Source organism: Bombus pyrosoma, linkage group LG7 (assembly GCF_014825855.1).
Source record: "Bombus pyrosoma isolate SC7728 linkage group LG7, ASM1482585v1, whole genome shotgun sequence".
Taxonomy (NCBI): Eukaryota; Metazoa; Arthropoda; class Insecta; order Hymenoptera; family Apidae; genus Bombus; species Bombus pyrosoma.
This window is the reverse complement of record NC_057776.1, coordinates 19,222,118-19,243,903: the sequence shown is the minus strand read 5'-3', so window position 1 is coordinate 19,243,903 and position 21,786 is coordinate 19,222,118. Positions and strand designations below refer to the sequence as shown.

Sequence of the window (21,786 nt, the reverse complement as noted above, 5' to 3'; positions counted from 1 at the left end):
TTCATCCCTTGACCGCGGCTACGCTGGCGACTGGTTGTCGCCTCGATCCCAAGCTCATTGTCACGGATCCCAAATAAGTACACTCAGGTTGAATGATAATTGTTTAATTACGGCTACGGTAGAATCTAAATTGTAATATTACGGGATTTTCCCAAGGTTCCCAAGGAAGGCTCCGGTGTTCTTTCATCTCCGACATATAAATACTATAGACTGAAGCTGGTAAGGCTCATTACCTGATATAACAATGAATGTCTTTCATGTCCATCGTAAAATAGAACGGACAGGTGTGTTTCATCTGGTACACGAAAGGTCCCAAAGGATGCTAAAAATTATAACAAAGGACATGAGTACTACGGGCCGTGCTACAGGCCCTCATAATCGTATGGAAAAATTGTTCGTATTATTAACAGAGAACTATTTCATCATTGTTTTACATATTATTTACCGCATTATATCATTATATAATAAAAATTATATACTATTTATTACCTGAATTTAAAATCTTAAAGTATCTTAAAGTAAAAGTAGAATCATTTATGATCAATGTGATAAGAAACTTGTAAAAAATGCAGATGAAGTTGACGGTGATTTGGAATTGGAACTTTCTGACTTAAAATTATTATACAAGTTCGAAATGAATCAATGAAATGCAAGAATTCAAACTTTATTTTGTAAAGAAAAGTCAATATTTATATAGCACGTAAAAGCATATTGCTTAAATTGTTAATTAATAATTGTAAAACGCGGTAAATTAAAGTATTACGATGCACGTATTCCATGAAATATGTTCCCAATTATATTATAACTGTGAAAACAAGATGAAATATATCGAATATGAAGAGTAAGAAAATGTATTTCATCTTTTCTTCAGATGACATTTCTCCGGTATAATATTGGTTAAGGAAGTTAGCAAATAAATGTATAGAAGTCTGATGTTGAATAAACCCGAAGTACCATGATACCAGAACAATACATACTACAAAATATATAATACATAACAATACATAATACAAGTACAATAAAAATGTTGCAACTTGCGCAATAGTGCGTACTGGTCCCTTAAAGCCGAATGCTCACGAGCGACATCAGAACGACTCGAACGTTTGAAATTTGTTAGATTAGAATCATCCGTACATCAAACTGTTAGAACACTCGCGCAGGATAGTTTATACAGAATAGTTACGCGCAATATTAGGCACGATTACTGGACAGCTCCCAGTATTCTGTAAATAGTTCTATTAAATAGTCAATCATATACAGTGTTTCTTTCCCCTCGAACGAGGGTGATCCTTAGAACGAATTAATTTTTCGTTGGCACACACGTGCAAACGCCAAAGCAGCAATATAACAATAATGATAAATAAAAAAATAAATAAATATTTTCTATTTTATACTACAAATGCACTAAACTACACACTGTACATAATGTGTACATTTCAAGCTGTACGCCCGTGCTTGAACCGTATTTACATTATATCTACATTCTATACTTTGACATTAACGATGATTTCATTGGAAAACTATTATTTGAAAAAGAGAACAACAAAATATAACAATAATTTTTTGTATTCAATACGAATATCATCTTATTTTAGAACTAACAAACATTAGTAACAAATGTATTTCGTAGAATATTAGTATCGTAATACTTTACTTTAATTCGTCGCATTTTATTGTTATTAATTAACAATTTGAATAGTATATTTTTACATACTATATAAATATCGAATGTTCTTAATAACATAGAGCTTGAATTCTTGCATTTGATGCATTTAGTTCGAAGTTATAATTATTTTAAGTTAGTTGCTCTTCGGGGCATTGTCAATTTCATTTACATCTTTTACAACTTTTACACTACATTTCCAGTACAATCGTAAATGATTGTTACTTTTATGATAATTTAGGATTAATAGAATGATGTTTTACTAGAATTTTAAGTGTCTAAAGGAATAGAAATTTCGCATTTTATGACCATCCTTCTTTTTATGAACTGCCATCTCCAATATAATGATCAATTAGTAAAGCGCTAATATATACGTATTTACATCATTTAATTTACATCAAAAGTGTTCTTTACAAGTATATACAGCAGTAGAGGATGTGTTCTTTGTGTGCTGACTGACAGAATTTCAGCAGATGTTCGTTACAACTGCAGAATACATTATAGTGGGCAGCTGTACCCCAGCGAGGATCCACTTGAAGCCAACTTTTCTGTGATTGGCTGGTAAGGTAGTGGTGGGGAGAACCTAAACGACGCTTGATATATAACTGCGGACCTCTGTTGCTAAACGACAGTTCTGGGATATCTCTCAGAAGTAGCTGTTTCTTGTGTCCAAGAAAAGTTCTCATCATGACTGGCCGTGGAAAGGGAGGAAAGGGATTGGGAAAAGGAGGAGCGAAGAGACACAGGAAGGTTCTTCGTGATAATATCCAAGGCATCACAAAGCCTGCCATTCGTCGTCTAGCAAGACGTGGTGGCGTAAAACGAATCTCGGGTTTGATCTATGAAGAAACCCGAGGTGTACTGAAGGTATTCCTTGAGAACGTAATTCGTGACGCTGTCACATATACTGAACATGCAAAAAGGAAAACTGTGACCGCAATGGACGTGGTTTACGCCCTGAAGCGTCAAGGAAGAACGCTCTACGGATTCGGTGGTTAAATTTCTACGGATTCCGCCTACTCAGCTTCATATAAAACGGCTCTTATAAGAGCCACAAAATATATGCGGATGAATGACTCTCGGAAACTATCATTGCTATTATTTAATGATGAGTAGGATGAAATTTTTAATTTTTACTTCCGTTTGCATCAAATGTTGAACGTTTTAATATCTGTTGAAATTATTTAATATTGTTTAAGATCGTAAAATGTACTTTAATTTGGCTTTATAGTTTTGTATTTGTATAATTGTAGTGTTAGTAGTAGTTGTATTGTAGCAGTAATGTTTCTAACGTTAAATATGTGTAATACATGTATATGTATAGTTCAATGCAGAATCAAAATAAAACGCAAAATCATACGATGTTTTCAATTTATAATATTTGTAAGTGCGTAATATAATATAATTATGCATGTTTTGTATTTTCTCTGTGCATTTCAATACTTTTTATGCAATATCAATTAAAGATATTGTTCAGAATAAATATTTAGAAAAAGATATATTTAATATGCGCAGATTGTATTTGAAAAAACTTGTGAATACAAATAAGGTAATATTTATAGAGCTTATCTGATAAATCTTATTCCGTACAAATGTATTTGTGATATTAGTTGACTAGATATGCGCTACGAAAAAATATTACATAAATTAGCGCGGTATAGGTAAGTATTTTAATTATAATCTAATGTAAGTGTTTTGTTATGTGTATTCACAATAATCTCTTGACACTGTTTCAGTAATCAAACTTTTTCTCAATCTAACCTATTAAGCATTGCAAAATTTACACGTAGAAAGATGTCAACAGATCCAAAAGCTTTGGAAAAATCTAAATTTGCATTAAAAGATATGTATTTTGCTGGTGTTAATGCAGTTTCACCTAAAACTCTTATGCTAAATAAAGTCAAATTTAAAGATGGAATATTATACATCGGAGACCAAAGTTTTGAACTTAAAGAAAATGTTTATTTAGTTGGTTTTGGCAAAGCTGTCATGGGTATGGCAGTAGTTCTTGAACATATGCTTGGCAGTTATTTGAAGAGAGGTGTAGTTAGCGTTCCCTCTGCATCGACAGACTCGATGTGGAAATCTGAAGACAAATCATATTTTCCTTTAATAGGAAGTGGCGTAGTAAAATATTACGAAGGTTCTGAACATAATCAGCCAGATGATAGATCTCTAGAAACAACACATGAGATTATAGACTTAGTCGAATCTCTTACAGAAAATGATACTTTAATTGTATTGATATCCGGTGGTGGTTCTGCATTGCTTTATATGCCGAGGCCAATAATTGAATGTGAAGATAAATTATATGTTTGTAAAATGCTTCAAGCAGCTGGAGCTGATATAAAGGAGCTTAATATAGTGAGAAGTAAATTATCTATGGTGAAAGGTGGTGGTTTAGCTCGAATGGCCTATCCAGCTACAATTATCAGTTTAATATTATCTGATATTGTAGATGATCCTATAGAGTTAATTGCTAGTGGTCCAACGGTATACAATAGTAAAAGTCCAAAAGAAGTAATAGCTATATTGAAAAAATATAATTTATTTGAACGTGTAGATGGTGATGTGAAAAAACTTTTAACATCTAAAGAAAAATTTAAAGATAAGAAATTGCTAACTCGAAAGAAAAAACAATTCAAGCATGTAACTAATATTATTTTGGGAAATAATACAGTGGCGATTGAAGCAGCTTCATTGCAAGCATATCATCACAAGTTAACTCCAATAATATTAAGGCCTGATGTTGTAGGTAATGTACATGATGTCAGTTTAGCATATGTTCATATAACAAGTTTGATATGTCTTGCATTGGATAAAGCTTTAGAAAAAGAAGAATTTTTTGAAAAAGTAAAAGATATTCCTGTACTTTCTTTATCTGCTGCTAAAGTGGATGAAATTTATAACTTAATTGATAATGTGAGTGAAGAAGGAATAGTATTGATTGGAGGTGGTGAACCAACAGTAGTAGTTAGAGGAAAAGGGAAAGGTGGTAGAAATCAAGAATTAGCGCTACATTTTTCATTAGACTGGTTGGCAAAAATTAAAGGTTACCCTCGTTTTTCGGAATATGAAATAATAATGTTGAGCGCAGGAACAGATGGACAAGATGGTCCAACTGATGCAGCAGGTGCATTTGGCTATCCTGCTATTGGCCCACTGATACATGATTTATATGCAAAAGTAAAGTCTATAGCATCAAAAGTAATAATTAAAGAGGAGGAAAAGAAAGAAGCTCTTAGAAAAAAACTGGAAGAGCAAGAACAACTTAACATACAGCAGCAACGTAAAGATCTATGCAAAACGCAACAATTAAGTGGGTTTATAACAAATAAAAAGAAAGAAATAATAAAAACAATGGAAAAAGAAGTTAGGCCTAATAAAGAAATAGATGAAAATGATGAGGATAATGTAGTTCCGTTTATACTTCGAACAATGGAAGTAGAACGCATGTTGCCTGAAAATACTTTAAATGAGAATGATTCATACAATTTATATTCTCGATTTAAGAGAGGTACAGATTTATTTAAAACTGGTTTTACTGGTACGAATGTTATGGACTTACACTTCATTTACATAAAAAAACGTAAATGCGACTGTAAAATAGATTTTGGAAAAGAATTTTTCCAAAATACTTTAGATGTACATGACTTACATATTGATACCTCAACTATAGAAAGATATAAAAATTTGTATAAACGAGAACCTTTTCACTGGGATAAATTTTTGTCTAGACCATCGGCTGTGGCCGACGAAAAGATTGAACAACTTAATATAAAAATTATTGATGCTAATTTGACTGATCCATGTTGTCGCAAAGACAGAAAGTTCCCGCTTAAAAATCTTTTGGAGGATAAAGATTTACCACTGTAACATATTTTGTAAAACAGGGAAATTTTCTACACTATATTAAAAATCCTATAAATTTAAATGAAAAGTTTTATTTTTTAAAGATATTTGTATACATTAGAACTTAAACATGAATAAATAATATGTGCATGCAAATTATCATTAAAACTTTTTAAAGTACAAATAGTAATACTTATCACGCTGATTTTAATGCGATATACACAATAGATTTATCCGTTTAACTTCTTTCGTTAAACAGAATTAACCACCGTATGTAACATACGTATATATGAATGTATATACAATTCACTTTTAATCGTCATTAACGCAATCAAAAACTTGATTAGTGAGATTCATTAACATTTGTTTACACTAAACAATGAGATTAAAATAACTTATATTTAGATAAAAATTTATTTCTAAATTTTTATCTAACATACACACACTCGCACATATGTACGCATGCACGCACACGCTCGCACATACAATGCTCATTCTACATACATAATAGCATGTGATTTGTACTACACAATTACCTTGTATTATTGTTGCATATAACATACACGATATTTAGTACAAAAATTCGTATTGTGCGCTAAAGATCCCAACTAAACAAATGATGTTTAACTAGCATGTCACGCACGCCATCTTTCAGAGGTTGTGATTGTTCTTTTTTTGGTGGTAATTCCCAATCAGGATTTAAATTAAATGCAAATTGACTCAATATTCTTAATTCACATTTAATTTGTACCCAGCCAGGACTATTGATAAAACTCCACGGTTGGTACCTGGTAAAATTAATAACACGTAAATTATTGCAATAAAAAATATAATAGAATTATAATAAGCTATTATTATTTTGTTCAATATATATCTAGTACCATTTTTGTACAACTTCTACACACGAACATAAAACTTCAAGCCATAAATGTAACACTTGTTCATTTAATCCGAGACAAATAAGAGATCGTAATTTTACATCCATTTGAGCATGTGCATTATCGTGGGTTAAATTTACTGACTGAACGCATCGGTATAATAACTGAAATAAAATTGGTTAGGGTTAGGTTATAAATTTGGATCAAATAATCTATTGTAAAGATATAAATAGTACTACCTCTTCAGGCGTGAGAACTTTACCATCTTCATCCAGTCTATATGTCTTACATAATACTAATCTACTGTAAACTGAATTAAAGTCCTTTTCCACTTCTCTATTTGAAGCTTCTTCGATAAAAAGCCATGGATGACATGGGCCACCTAAGAATGATGGTCTACGCATTCCATGTTCTAATACTGCCTTAATAGCGGGGCACAAAGTTCCCCTGACTAAATCAGTAACAGCTTCGCTAACTGCATCATCTCCAGCACACGTATATTGTTTACTTCTTTCATCTAATAATTCTACAAATTTTGCAGGAAACCATCCTCTTAATCCATTAAGTTCTCCCACCCAACAATGTTCATCTTTTTGACTTATAATTGTAATTATATCATTTTTTCGAAAACCTAATTCATCATCATCATGTCTTTCAAAATCTGTATAATGTGATCATAGAAATTGAAAGAGAAATGATCTTATTGTATATTAATATTACGTATAATTAGGAATATTTTCATAGCTTAAATATATGTTAATGGCATACCTAATAACGCCTTGGCTCTCCTTTTTCTAGTGCGTGAAACATTAACATAATTATCATGATCTTTTGCATGACTCTCCATACTATAATCTGCTATAAGCACAATGTTGTTTAATTTAGGGTCGACATTTATAAAATGTCTAGCAACTTGCAAAACAGCTTCTCTTAAATCAACCAATATTTCTAAAATATTTAGAACGTGTGATTTTCAATATCTTTAAAACGTCACGTTTATTTTATTCATGGCATCAATATACCTGTTTGTCGAATATTTTTTGACTTTGCATCATCCTCAGTATCATAACTTCCAAACAAGAACGTTTGAAACATTGATTTATTTTTTTTCATTTGACGCCTTCAAGAAAATACAGACCATTATAACAGTTAGAAATAGGATGTTTATATCAGAAATTTAATTATAAATAAATATTTAATTAAAAACTTAATGAAAACATTTCGAACGACATAATTTCAAATTTATTATACCTATTGAGATGTTGTTTTGGTAAATTTGGTACAGCATCAGGATTACCCACTAAGCCACCTTGATCTGCCATTAAATAGGCCAAGTGTCTACGTCTGTGAGTTTCAACCAAAACGTCTGTTAATGATCCACTTACTTCTAAAGACGTCTAAGAAAAGATGATAACTTTCGGTTATAGAAATTGGCTAATTACCTGTATAACAAATTTTAATAAGAATTGGAAAATGAGAACTTACTTTAAATAATAGATCGACATCGTCAATATCTCCGGGTATATCCGAAAGAGCATTAAATATTTGTGCAGAGTTTTCTAATTCCTTTAATTCATGTTCTAAAATGATATTTAATATTTTACACTTGTGAATATATCTACTATAAATATTATATACCTTTAATTTTTAACATTCCAAGTGTAACTTGAAACAAAACTATAGATCCATCAAAAAGAAACATATCCCATATACGGAGCAATATTTTCTTATGTACAACAGATGCAAATAAAGTCAGGAACCAATGTAAAGATATTAAACTTAATTCTATATCATGTTGAACTAAAACATGGTCGATATCAGGGAGATAATTAGCTACTAATGTACGAAGTACTCTTTGATCAGCTTGAATACCTGTGAAATGTTTTTAAAATTAAAATCCATTATGTTTTTACATAATTTATTACATGTTAGTAGCGTATTACCTAATAAAGTTGAAGAATAGTAAGATGCTGGCAATAAATCTTCTACTATTGTAGCCATCATCCAAAAAGCATCTTCTTCTTCTAATAATAATAAAAGAGAAGCTGCTATTGTTCCTGTACCTTGGCAATATCTTTGCAAAATAAATATATTATACAATAAATAAATAAGGATATTACAATATTATTTAATATTACATACAATATTATTTCATAAAAGTATCATTACCCAATATCAGGATACAACCAAGCAAGAGCACGCATAACACGTCTTAAACGTGGTATTCCTGTGCTATGAAGGTGGCTAAAACATGCATTAGCAGGCATAATGCGTAAAAGATCCTTTTCAATCTGTTTATTAGTTACCAATGCGTCATTACTCGATGCTTTTACTATATCTTTATACATTATCTCAGAGGAACATTTTTTCTGAAGTGCTCCTGCAACATTAAATAAAGTAATTTATTTTGTATCCGTATATTATAAAATGTTAGGGATGGGGGAAGTTGTTGCGATGAAAAATTTGGACAGGAATGGGTGAAATCTCGTTACTCTTGTATTGTTTGGAACCTCAAAACATAATTTAGAATCAGACCAGATAATTGGACGCAATCGATTCAAGAACCTGATGTTTCTTACCTGACATTCTCATCCAAATTTGAGGTCTCAGAGAATGAGGTATACCACGATGAACCATATCTCGCAATTTATCTGTACGTGGCAATCTTCTATCCATATTTTGCCAAGAAAATTCAGCTACTTCTTTATTATGGCTGAATTCTAACAGAGCAACCCATTGTAGTCTAAATATAGAAGTATTTAAAGTTAGCTTTATCAATTTTATTAATTTGATAACTATTATTCATTTGATTTCTTCATACCTATGTTGGGGATCTTCAACAAATGGGATACCTAACAACTTTTTTGAACTTTGTTCTGGGCCATCCTCTTCTTCTACACGAAATCCGAATTCATCAAACCTAGCATACATTATATTTGTATACACAAGAAAATTAATTATAATGTATTAAATTATTAGATGTTATAATAGTATTTTATACTAAAAAATTTGTTATAAACACCTATATTCAGGTTGCGAATTGGGATCGTCAGGTTGATTCAATTTAGCTAAAATATCTTGGGGCCACATGGATGGCGTTAAGGCAGAAAATGGACCTCCTGGTGCAGGAGATAAAATTTCGCCACATAATCCTGAAACTTCTACTTCAAATTCATCTTCAGAGGCAGCAGTTTCCAATTTTTTCTAAAGAATAAAGATATTGTGTAATTTCAAATGCACAATATGCTAACAGATGTGTAATCCGGTACTTGGTAATTTATGGTAAACTAAATATTACCTTACAAAAACTCTTTATTTTCACAAATACCAAACTTTTAATGCCCCTTTATTTATAAATAAAATAATCGAATGAAAAGTTCATTAAAATCAAATAGATAAAAATACTAACGTTATGGTCTTCCTTTCCAACATAACCTTCATGATCACGAACATTAAATAACGATTTAGCAATATCCATTTTGTAGAACTTTTAGATATTTATTTATTGTTTTTTATATATTTGTTTACTCATTATTTTACATTATTTTATTTTAATGATATCATTATATTCCTTGTATTTAAAAAATATTAATCTATACACGACGTTCACGGTATTGACACTATTATTCTGATATTATATTTATGTCGCCATCTAACGAACCTACTGATAATTAAACCGATAACACACCAATATAAATATTTAAATCTGCGCAATGACTTACAGATAGTAAATTTATCGTCTGTTACGTTTAAAACAATTTTTGTGGAAAACTTATATAATAATTGCTGAATGGTTGATTTACAATTACGTTATCTTATTATACATTTTCAGTAATCCTTTGCAAAAATTATACGTTATATATGCATAATGTATTATTATCCGATGGATATTAAAAAGTATGTTTCAAATTGATAAAGAAAAGGTAACACGTATTAAAAAATATTTATTCGTATTGTATAACAATTTAACATTACGAAGCAAAAAATTGATTACGTATCAAGTGTTTACTACAATATATATAGCTATGAATCAGAATGAAAATAAATGTAACTCATTTCAACACATCGCGTATTGTTTATTGTAATATTCTACATAGTACATTTATCAAGTTACGTTCTAATTTTCTTATTATGTAAGAACGATTCCTACTAAGAAGACAAATTAATTACACGTAACTAATTGAAGTTGCACATAAATATGTGTAAGAATTAACATTATGTTGTTTTAAACGCGATGCCATAATTCCGGTATACAGGAGCTTACAATTAACGCGTATCAGCAGGCGTGCTATAGTGTATGGAAGAAGCGGGAAAAGTATCTCGACCAGAATCTAGGGTTTTTCGTTAGCATTCACGGTATCGAGCTGCGAATTGGACTTTACCGCCGACATTATACGTAGAAAATGAATCCGATTGGGCAGCGTGGCACGAAGGCCACATCCGGCAGCAGCACTGCAGTATTGGTCGATCCCGCTTCAGTAACACCGAAGTTGGTCGAATTTCCTATATATTATTGATAAATAGCTCGCGTTACTCGTGTGACTTTTACCATAAAATCAACGTCGGTGTCCGTAATTAAGGAAGGAAACTCTTGGTTCATCGGAAACGTCGTATATACCAATAACCAAGAAGAGACGCAGAAACGGTTAGGGAGTAAGCGCGTTAATTCTAACAAGAGAATCATCGTAAGGGATTATCGTGCATTGGGTGTGACGGACATTTATATATCCGAACGCGAGTTGCATGAAAGTCGTGCCGTGTTGCGTGAAGTGTTGAAGGAACGCTCGATTATTCGTGGATCTCGATGGGTGTATGTGCGATTATGTCGAGCGCCACCGAACCGAGGTGAGCGTTATAGAAGGGGAAACTGGCCAAAAGAAGCTGCCTTCGAATCTGTTTTTTGCTCCGCCATTGTACGCTACGAGAGTACCGCGAAGGAAGCCGCTTGCCTCATTTTCCCCGTGTTTTTATCTTCAATTACATTTTAGCGTACCGAACGTTAGCTCGACCGTGTAAACGCGCCTACGTCCGCGTTTAACGCACCGTCTCGTGGTTACGCTATTCACGAGGCGAAGCACGTTAGTGTCTTCTATCTTTCTCTGTTTCGTGTTTTCCATCTCGCTCTAACTTTTTCCTTTGCTCTCTCTTTCTCTCTTTGACACACACACGCGCGCGCGCGCACACACACACACACATACACACACACACGCGCGCGCGCGTCCGTGCGCGCAAGCACGCACGCACATACACGTACATTTCTCATTTTCTTTCTCACTCTCTTTCCCTTTCCCTCTGGTGTATATAATACCTCTCGATGCCTTCGACATCTCTGCGGAAGTCGTATGTGTAAAGGTTTTTCGCGTACGTGGACATCGGTGAATACGCGAAGTGATTCGTATAATAGCAGTGTCTTTTGCCGGGGATACAAATCTTGCGCGTCATTATGCAATAGACGACGTGCAACTGACGAGAAAGAACTGCCTCCTCTGTTGAGGACGAGGACGGCGGTGGTGTTGTGCGGCATGTTTTTATCTTTGTTTTCCAATTCCGTGCCACGACGAGGAAACGCTGCCGCTACTGCCGCCACCGCCGCCACCGCTGCTGCTGCTGCTGCTGCTGCTACTACTACTACTGCTACTACTACTGCTGCTGCTACCACTGCTGCTGCTACTACTACTACTACTACTGTTGCTGCTGTTGTTTTCTATATTTCGCGACGAGTAATCACGTGGGAATGCGTCAAACGATGCAAGCATATCTGTTATTAATCTCCACGACATGTATACTTGGTAGTGATATCTAGTGTAATTATGTGCAACACTCCGTATCATAGTGCTGACCGGAAATTTCTACCTTCGATTAAGCTTCCTTCTTACCTCCTTAATCACTTTTATTCAACGTTCTATCCTTCGTTATTTCGTCAAACAACACAGTGTTCGGGACTTTCTTTCATAAACGCGTAGCAGCGTTTTGTTTCATCGCATTCCAATTTCTTAATAACGCGTTGATATCGTTATTCGCCGGCAGCCGCTTACCGTCTCAGCTTACTCTACGTTCGAAGTTCACCGCTCGAATACTGTGATCCAGCATATATTGGAACATATATCTTCGTGGGAAGAACGATCTTGCTTTACTGACGTTCCTCTTCGCTTACTCCGCGTGTTTGGATGTTGCCACACCGAGGAGTATCGGTTTGAAGAATCTGCGATTTTCATCGGGCTTCCTATTCTGCGAGCGAAGAGAACGAGGTAAGCGGAATCTTTATGTTTTACTTGCTTCTTTATTAAATTAAGTATCGGTGGCCCTCCCCTCTCGCTTTCGATATTTCGAAATAAAAATTGTTTCACGTGATGCTGATCACTAGTACGTATACTAATTAATTATGCATTAAAATTGCTTCTATTTTTAGGTATTCGTGATACTAACTACTAATGACTTGTTTATTTATGCATTTTTTATTTGATGTTTTTTATTAAACGTTTGGCAAATGACAGCCAGATTGTACCTTATAAACATATGAATGCTGAAAAGGAAATTAAATAGTGTAATTTTCGATTTATAACGTAGTATAATAACGTAGTATTTTGCTAGATGCAAATACGTTTGTTATGTATACTATCAATTTATTCAATATATATTATTTACATTTAGGTAAATTTAGTCTTAATTCTTGTAAATATACTTCCTTAGATGTATTATAATGAGTATCTTAATGTTAATAACGGAAAGCCAAAGTAATTGTTACATATATATATATAATCTTAATCTAAATAATAATGTATATAATCTTATAAATATTTATTTTTGTATATTTATTTGCAGATTAAGGTTATGAGTTGGTCCGAAACACGCAAATGAAACATAGAAATGAGGAAATTAAACAGGATGGAGAACACTGTTGAAACAACATAATATTAAATGTGGAATGAATGAAGAAAGAGTACGAGGTTCAAAAGGGAAATAAAACAGAAGAAAGAAATTATTCCAGAGCATAACAATAGTTAATACAAGTGCAGGACAATAAATCAGTAATGGATGAATGGGAGTGAGAACAGCACATGTGAAGTGTAGGTGTGGGTGCGTACGCACGTGGGAGCCTCTGGATGTCGAGGCCGCAGCACTGGCAGTGTCAGTGGCAGTGATGGCCCCTGCTCTGACGGAAGGTGGTCCTCAAAAGCCTGAAAATTTGCTCCCTTCCCTTCCAGCTGGTGGATTTCTTTCCCCAGAGCAGGCTACACAGTTGTGCCAGAATCGTGAAATTCTGGCGAAATTTGTTGTCTCTGCAAACGTCCAACCATCAAAGATTGATGAACAGTGCTTACATGGTATATCCAAAGACCTCATTCGTGATGTCATCAACTCGAAATATGCCAATGATCTTGATAGTTTGTCTACATTTACGCACGGATCTGACTTGATTACAAAGAAGGCATTAATAAAACAGGACTGTGAACAACTGGACATTACGGGCAGTCCAGGGAAAAAGGTGACTGATACTATAATGAACGACCCATCTATGGGTGATCAAGCGGACAATATGGGTTTTTTGAAATCAAGCGCAGATTTGCCTTTGGTGGGCTCAGAAACAGTAGGAGATAATAAAAGTCTGGATGTGGATCAAATAATGGCCTTTGGTACAGATATAACTGCGGATAATGAACAATGTAACATGAGCAATGTTGGTGATATTGGACAGAATGTTGAGGAGATTTTACAAGTTATTAAATCTATTGAAGGCGTGGAAAATGCAGAAAATATATCTACAGGTAGTAATGAACCAGCGCAAAGCACTGTGGATGGAGTTGAAATGTTTTCTATGCCTGAAGAAGGATTTCCTTCCTTTGAAAGAGATTTACTTGATGTTGATGTTATGAGTATTTGCAATATTGCTGATGCAGTGGACCAACAGAAAGTCAACACCTTAAAGTTACAGCAAGATATTGTTGCCCAAAAACAACACGAGAGTGAAAGGAAATGTGCATTTTTATTAAGAAGACTGAGGAAGCTTCAAGCAAGAATAATAGGCAGGCATGTTGCTGAAGAAAACACTGGAGTTCTTGAGCTTGCTCATCATGGAGTGAAAAAATATCTTTTTCAAGAATTGGTTAATATCAGTTCTAAGTCTAATGTTAAAAACTTTCCTGAGATTAGTAGTAGTTTGAGTTCATTTTTGCAAAAAATTGAGAAAATGTGTGTTGCCCAGAGCAATAGTGTGAATCGTCAGCGATTGTGTTGCCGTTATTTTGGTGATGGATCGCGTGACAATTTGGGTAGTACTTCTGGTAATAATAGCAACCGTCAGTCAGTGTTTGGTACACCTCAAATTAAAGTTAGAGGCGAAGAAGTAGAAAGTGTGGCAGGACCTTTAGCCTCGCAATTACATATTGTGGAATCTAATCTTGACTCTGATTGTACTGCATCAAGTAGTGGTGGAGAAAGTTGTGATGAAATGCAGTCATTTAACAATCCACATCAACAAAGAATATCTATGTAAGTTTTAATCTCTTTTATAAAAAAGAAATTCATGTTTAGATTTGGGACCATTCTATTTTCTCTATAGTTTTAATAGAATGGAATTTGTGAATTTAAAATAATTTTGTACATTTTATTTCCCAGAGTAATTTTGTAATGCAAAATTTAGTACTGTTATCTTAGTATTCCTTTAAACTTGTTTGTTTTTAACACGTATTTCAGTTTATAAAAAAAACTGGAAACCGAACAATATTTTGGGCCGGTTTAGATAAATTTAATTTGACTATTATGTTGCTTAGTATGGCGAGTTTATGTACATTATTACTAAAAATAATTATTAAATGTAGTAGAAATAAATAGATAATAAACAAAAACAAAACAATAGGTATATGTTATTTCAATATTTATAGCAATATTTCAAATATTTTCAATACATAAAACTGTACTTATTGTAAATTAATTGATAAAATATTTTTTAACAAAATATCGATTGTTACTTAGTCGGTTAGTATTAATAAATACTTATTTATTTATTTACTAATAAATTTACTAATTTATTTCTTATGTTTTTATCAATAATACTTGTAGATCAAAACGGGCAGCATGGAGGTATGCTCAAGATCGTGCAGGTGTAGCAGCAAGATGGACGTGGCTGCAAGCACAAATATCGGATTTGGAATATAGGATTAGACAGCATAATGAATTGCAACGGCATATTAGAGCTAACAAGGGTTTAGTGATACTTGATAATGCAGAAACAGTGAATGGGTATAGTGGTGTTTTACCGGGTTCTACAGGGCGTTATAATTCACCAGAAGGTGAATTACCTGCTAGTAGGACTCGGCCGTTTGTCTGGAGTTTTTACAGGAAGAGGAAATTATTACAACTAGATAAGTTACACGAAGTCTCAAAACGTGCTGCAAAAGCATCAACTGTAAGATGCAACTGCGATCGTGTATTACCACCATGTGCTTTATGCACTGGAAGATTAGATCCAATGCAACCGCAAGAACCAATTGAACAAATGTCTGTACAAGAAAGGGTTGCACTTGTGGATCCTAGTTTCCATCCTGTTTTGTCATTTCCTGATGGTAAAACATTATTTCTGTATATGTTTATTTATGTACATACCTTGATAAGAAGATATAATTTGTTATGATGTGTAGCATAAGGTTTTTGAGAATCTACATTAATCTATGTAACCTTTTGCTGTGCAGAAATCACACAGGGAACTCATCTTGATGCTATCATGAAAACAGTGGAATGGCAACAAAAAATGTTAAGGGGAAATTTACGGATCACACGTTTAAAAGATAAAGATACCAATGAAAGGAGAAATAAGAAACTTCCAGGGCACAGACCAAAATATGCAGCTCGGTTAAAAAAATCATCCTCAAGTATTCTTACCGCAAGTATGTAACGTGTTGCATCATACAATCGTGTAGTAAAGAAGTCTTTTTTAGTCTTTTTAACCTTCGTTTGTTGATACTCTTAATGCAGGAATTAAGAAGAAAATGCTAAAAGGAAAAAGAAACAGGCTTGGTCATGATAGAAGCGTTCATGGTTTAAGTAGGAAGAGGGTACAGAAACTGACAACTGAAGATGATGATGATATTAGTGCACTTTCCAGCTCTAGTAAGCATTCATCTCCAGTGCCTTCTCCTTTACATCACACTATTGCTTCTACTACAGAGAAGAACATAGTTAAAGAAAAGAATTCTCATGGGTCAGTATTATTAATTAAATTTATTAAAAAAAAAAAAAATACATTAAACATACAATTAAAATTGTTAAAATTTTTTTTGCTTTCAGACGATTGAGGCAAAATTCATACGATATTGATAATATAGTTATACCATATAGTGTAGCTGCTTCAACTAGGCTTGAAAAGTTACAATACAAAGAAATATTAACACCAAAGTAAGTAACATTTTATTGAATACATTTTTGTATCTCAAGTGGGTAGTTATTAATATTACACTATGTTTTCTTTTTTCTTCAAGGTGGAGGTTATGCGAAGAGCCTACAAAGTTGGATATTAAAAATGGTGTTATGCATAGGCCTAGTCAAGACAGTGATGTAAGTACATCTAATTAAATAATTTTAAATAATTTTACACCAGTGAGATTAAATGTATCTGTACATTATCTTTAGTTCGAAGATATGTCAGACGAAACTATAGCTTTAAGACATGAACGAAGCGAACGAGAAGAAAACAAACGTTTTATGACGTATATGAATATGCCACATCAGTCTCGTATTCGACACAATCGTAGGACAGATAGTCGAGCAGATAGTGGTGCGAATACACCAGGTAATTGTACATATTATAATTTACTTAATTTAAATATCGAAATTAAAATATTGAAATTACCTACAATTAATCTTCTCGTGTTCAGATAATTTAAAAATTATTTCTCAATCGTTAGATCCTATGTCTCCACACGCAAGTGATTTTGGTGGAGACATGATGTCACCAATTACGTCACCTCCTGCAACTCCACAAGTTCAAGAATCAGAACATCAACATAACTCTGATAACTTGCATCGATCATCTGCTTTGCAAAATGCTTTACGGCGTCGTACTGCGCCTATGTTAAGAGTAGGGAAAGACGACACTGGTACTTCGGTAAATGAAGATGAAAATGAGGTATTATTTTTTGATCTGATTAAAGTACATGTTTGAATACAAAACAGAATATTAAAAAAAAATTGTATACTGTTTTTCGTTAGATTTTGCCGTATGAACCAAGGATATTTCCATTATCCGAAGAAGTATATGACAAAATGCTGGAAGTGATGCCAGATGGGCATTGGCAAGCTTCTTCAGCATCTCTTTGTTCCCGTGATGAAGAAAAACCGGACGATGTACGTACACTGTGTTTGTATTAAATATTTGAGTGTTAATTATCAGAACTTTTTATTATGAAAGAAATATCTGAATGCTCGTACTGATTATTAATATAAACTTTGAGCCAACTTTCATGGCTCCTCGAGGCTATCCCTGGTAAGCAGTGTCATTTGATGCTTCCTATTTTAAATACAATTGATTTTATTTTTATCGCATATTTCAGATTTTAGTAATATTTAAGAGAGACTGCATTGCGTTTACATGAGTTTTATAAGCATTAGAATATTTTGACGAATTAGCCTGCTGATTGTTTTTTTCAGCTCTTACAAGCTTGTACATTTAAATATAGTTTTTGTAATATATGCAGAATAACCGTTGGAAAAAATAGTTTTTCATAACTATTTAGGTAGACGTTAATATTTCGTTTCTAGGATGGGGAAATGGATTCTCCAGAATCAGATTCGACAGAATCAGCTTGTTGTGACGTAGAGGGTGAGGATCCCAATGATCCTGAATGGACAGTAGCTGACGATAGGGATACTGAAAAGGAACGAATACGTCCAACGGCTAAAAGATAGGATAAAGTCTTTAATACATACAGTATGTCTACGTCGTCGTTACTATATGCAGAAGCTACCTGTCAATTGTTATATATACTTGTCGGTCATGTAACATGCACCTTAAGTTAATGGTATTACGAATCTGTAAAGTGTATTATAAATATAAATTTTATAACTTCATTCTGCTTAAATTAATGGGAAACCTTAATAATTGCTTTTTAAGTATTGCTATTTCGGCCAAAGCATTAGAATTGTACGGGACTACCATCATTTTATTTAGAATAAGGATATTGTTATATTTTTCTTTGATTGTTATAACCGATAAAATAGGTCCTTCAACAGTTAGAATCTCATATGACCAGAAATAGACGATTTTATATTTAAAAAAAAAAAGACAAAAATAAAAAAGTGTATTTATATTATAATCAAATTCTTACGTTAAATAAAAGTGCCAACTAAAATGTTCTGTAGCATTATCCTTCGATGTTGCATATTTTTTCTAGTTACGACGAAGCGATGTTCATTGTACAATAATTGCATCCATTCGACAAAAATTCAACTACTACGAACACACATAATAATGTATTGTATATATGTCTATATTGTGTACATCGTTATATTTCTATATTTGACTTCTCTTATGTTGTTTATCATTTCTTCAAGTGATTTCATAATTTTTGCATCTCATATAACAGTCAAAAGCAGTTTACCTATTAAATTTTAAAAGGACATGTATATGATCATTTACATTTAATTTATGTATTTTACGTGATTTTGTGTTATCTACAGGTAAGAAGATGGAACAACAGAAAGTTGATATATTTATTAAATTTTAGTTTTTATAAAGAAATGAAGTACTAAAAGTAAACGACGTATAATATTTTGTTATCAAGAAACAACTGTACCCTGTATTTTGACTGTTATGTTCTTATTTATAATTTATAGAGCATGAATTCATGTTTAAGTTACATGTTCAAAATCTTACGTCACTGTGATTTCATAATTTTTTAATAATCTGTGATATTATATGTAATTTCTCTCTTATTACATATTTTATATTTAGTCAAACGTACTACCTATATTTAAAAGTCATGCGCTTAGATTTTGTACATCACATTTTGAATGAAAATAAACAGGCAATAATAGAACATGCTTTTCTTTTACTATTTACGTGTTGATTAATATCACAAATTATATCAAAATGTTAAATGAAATTTAATTTATCACATCATGAATATAAAATAAACAGGATTAAAATAAATGTGTGTTTCTGCACAATCTTGTTATTTTTTAATAATATTTGAATTTTATTTGAAAAATCTTACATTAATGTTCATATAAAATTTATACTGAATCAGAATTAAAATATACACAGTTAATATTCTTAATATCCTTACAGTTGAAAGACTTAGATTCATTTAAATATTACTAAAGGAAATATATTGGGTATCTAAATTCTCTAAATTTACTATTACAGCAGTCTGACTCGTATCAAAACGCGGAACAGATATTAATCTAACAATTTGATTTTCATCACCTAAAAAAAATTAAATTATTAATCGCTTTTTATTTTAGTACAAATCGTAGCTTTTATTCCGCTACAATATTTTACAATGAGGCACAAACCTTTCCACAATTTCGTTTCAAATTTGTCTGTATTTCCCACGAAATATATATCTGGACATGTTTCCATAATAAACAAATCTTTCTTGTAGTATGGGCAAGCTAATAGTGTGTCTGGAGCAGTTGGACACACATGTCTCCATAATAAGGTCTTTTCTAGCCATTCAAGAGCTGAAATACCAGTTTCACCTGCTACTTTAATGATATCTTGAATTGATTGACCACTAGTACCAGTTATTATTCGTCCTTCAATTTTGCCAATCCACGGATTTGTGGTACTTTTAAAGCTTTCAAGTCTATGTTATTGAAATAGAATAAATTTGTGTATACATAATAAAATGTGGTAATTACTTGTTTATACAATTCAATATATACAAACCTAGATGATTTAGGTAGTAAACAAGGATGAAATGGTCTTTGAGGCAACATAGCATTAGTGGGATCATGTTCTCCTGGCATTAAAGTAATAGAACAACATGTTGCTAAATTACTTAAGAATGTATCTACAGATTTTATTGCTTCCCCAAGTCCTTTAGCTATGTCTGTTGCAGCCTGTGATGTATCATTACTTTTTATGGTATTACCTAATAAAGACAATAAAGTATTATACAATTATAGTACTATATATAATTTTTATAATAGCGAATGTGATTTACCTGCTATAATGAGTCGAACAATAGAGGTATTATCCTTTTGTATTGTTACATTACCAGCCATTCCACACAACCATTCCATAAAAAGGGACATCCCTAAACTGTCACAATTATTAGATAAATTTAATCCAGATACTATCACCAGCTTCTTTTGTGATATGCATTCATTTAGAGATTCTTTTGGTGCACATCCAGGAAAACACCAATCCTTTACCTAAATAGAATTATCACTATTATGTTAAACACAAGAAAAATATAACAACAATTATACTTTTCTAGAATTAAAATTACCATAAATGCGCCATCACTATTTTCATTGCCTAACACAGCACAAACAACTCCGGTAACAATTTGCTTTAAATCAACTTGCTCGCCTACTAATTTAATTCGCAACATTTCATCTTCCAGGAAAGGTTGATCTTTCTCTGAGCAGTAATTTGGTTTAGAGCAGGAAACACTAAACTGATGTTCTTCACTAAGTTCCCTTAAAATTGATGGTTTCCATTGCTGGTGTTTATACAATGTGCCAATTATTATGCATTGTTGGTTTTCTAAATTTTCTAAATCGGCCAATTTGACAATCGGAACATTCCCTGTGCGAGAAAGAAGATTTTTATATATATTTTTATTATATGATCATAACCTTGTAATATAAGAAAAATTAATAAACATACCCCATTTAGCTTTAACACGCGGAGTTAGAACATTCCTTAATTCTGCAAGTCTAGCAGAGTATATGTGCGCATATTGTTTAGAATAGTCATTTTTCGTGTTTACAAACTTTTTCGAAAGATCTTTATAATCAGCTTGTTCCCTTTCAAATACTTCTGGCTTCTCTTTCCCCGGCATCACAAATAAATCATTACATTCATTTTTAGTTTTATGAACCATTTCTAACTCAGATATATGCGAAATTTAATGAAATAATTTATGTTCAGCTATCACTCGGTTATACCGGCTTTACCGCCAAATTTGTCTGAAACGCTAACCTCACTAGCGCCACCATGAAGCCAGTTGTATGAAAAGTTTGAAATACAATAGATATCTTTTAGCTTTACTACAACTTTGTCTTATTGTATAAAATTTGCCAAAAATATTTTACATTCCTATGAATTACAACGGTCGTTTTATTGATTTTTAAATTATTTGCGAATGATATTAAATATTTGAAATAAAGAAAAAGGAAAAGTAATATAAAAAAGTAAAACATATAATAAATGATGCAGGGACTAGT

At 32.6% G+C, this 21,786-nt stretch overlaps 5 protein-coding genes across 8 annotated transcripts; 3 read left to right on the top strand and 2 right to left on the bottom strand.

Moving 5' to 3' along the window:
* The first annotated feature begins 2,285 nt into the window (after positions 1 to 2,285).
* Positions 2,286 to 3,022, top strand: LOC122568915 (histone H4). The gene has a single exon (XM_043729206.1). It carries the CDS (start codon positions 2,351 to 2,353, stop codon positions 2,660 to 2,662), a length of 312 nt encoding a protein of 103 aa, XP_043585141.1. The 5' UTR covers positions 2,286 to 2,350; the 3' UTR covers positions 2,663 to 3,022.
* Positions 3,023 to 3,049: 27 nt separating this feature from the next.
* LOC122568905 (glycerate kinase-like) lies at positions 3,050 to 5,597 on the top strand. Its single transcript, XM_043729178.1, has 2 exons — positions 3,050 to 3,324; positions 3,400 to 5,597. Exons 1-2 carry the CDS (start codon positions 3,284 to 3,286, stop codon positions 5,537 to 5,539), a joined length of 2,181 nt encoding a protein of 726 aa, XP_043585113.1. The 5' UTR covers positions 3,050 to 3,283; the 3' UTR covers positions 5,540 to 5,597.
* On the bottom strand, positions 5,588 to 10,021 carry LOC122568903 (small G protein signaling modulator 3 homolog). 3 transcript variants are annotated; one of them, XM_043729171.1, is made up of 15 exons: positions 9,803 to 9,940; positions 9,692 to 9,737; positions 9,416 to 9,597; positions 9,215 to 9,313; positions 8,973 to 9,136; positions 8,563 to 8,773; positions 8,337 to 8,467; positions 8,032 to 8,265; positions 7,879 to 7,973; positions 7,645 to 7,790; positions 7,416 to 7,513; positions 7,162 to 7,341; positions 6,633 to 7,054; positions 6,397 to 6,557; positions 5,588 to 6,303 (listed from the first exon to the last, which is right to left on the bottom strand). In XM_043729171.1, the coding sequence occupies exons 1-15, from the start codon at positions 9,844 to 9,846 to the stop codon at positions 6,111 to 6,113; spliced, it is 2,406 nt and encodes an 801-aa protein (XP_043585106.1). In that variant the 5' UTR covers positions 9,847 to 9,940; the 3' UTR covers positions 5,588 to 6,110. The 3 variants fall into 3 exon arrangements, with proteins under 3 accessions (XP_043585106.1, XP_043585109.1, XP_043585107.1); XM_043729174.1 differs by having other exon boundaries at positions 6,633 to 6,919; XM_043729172.1 differs by lacking the exon at positions 9,692 to 9,737 and having other exon boundaries at positions 9,803 to 10,021.
* A 477-nt stretch (positions 10,022 to 10,498) lies between these two features.
* On the top strand, positions 10,499 to 18,456 carry LOC122568901 (KAT8 regulatory NSL complex subunit 1). 2 transcript variants are annotated; one of them, XM_043729168.1, is made up of 12 exons: positions 10,499 to 11,238; positions 12,421 to 12,641; positions 13,216 to 14,883; positions 15,454 to 15,956; positions 16,083 to 16,277; positions 16,366 to 16,591; positions 16,678 to 16,785; positions 16,869 to 16,944; positions 17,020 to 17,179; positions 17,295 to 17,515; positions 17,599 to 17,733; positions 18,148 to 18,456. In XM_043729168.1, the coding sequence occupies exons 3-12, from the start codon at positions 13,433 to 13,435 to the stop codon at positions 18,292 to 18,294; spliced, it is 3,222 nt and encodes a 1,073-aa protein (XP_043585103.1). In that variant the 5' UTR covers positions 10,499 to 11,238; positions 12,421 to 12,641; positions 13,216 to 13,432; the 3' UTR covers positions 18,295 to 18,456. The 2 variants fall into 2 exon arrangements, with proteins under 2 accessions (XP_043585103.1, XP_043585104.1); XM_043729169.1 differs by lacking the exon at positions 10,499 to 11,238 and having other exon boundaries at positions 12,503 to 12,641; positions 18,127 to 18,265.
* Positions 18,457 to 19,555: 1,099 nt separating this feature from the next.
* LOC122568910 (DNA polymerase delta subunit 2-like) lies at positions 19,556 to 21,718 on the bottom strand. The gene is made up of 6 exons (XM_043729197.1): positions 21,227 to 21,718; positions 20,844 to 21,145; positions 20,556 to 20,766; positions 20,279 to 20,483; positions 19,903 to 20,195; positions 19,556 to 19,813 (listed from the first exon to the last, which is right to left on the bottom strand). Exons 1-6 carry the CDS (start codon positions 21,441 to 21,443, stop codon positions 19,695 to 19,697), a joined length of 1,347 nt encoding a protein of 448 aa, XP_043585132.1. The 5' UTR covers positions 21,444 to 21,718; the 3' UTR covers positions 19,556 to 19,694.
* Between the last annotated feature and the right edge of the window lie 68 nt (positions 21,719 to 21,786).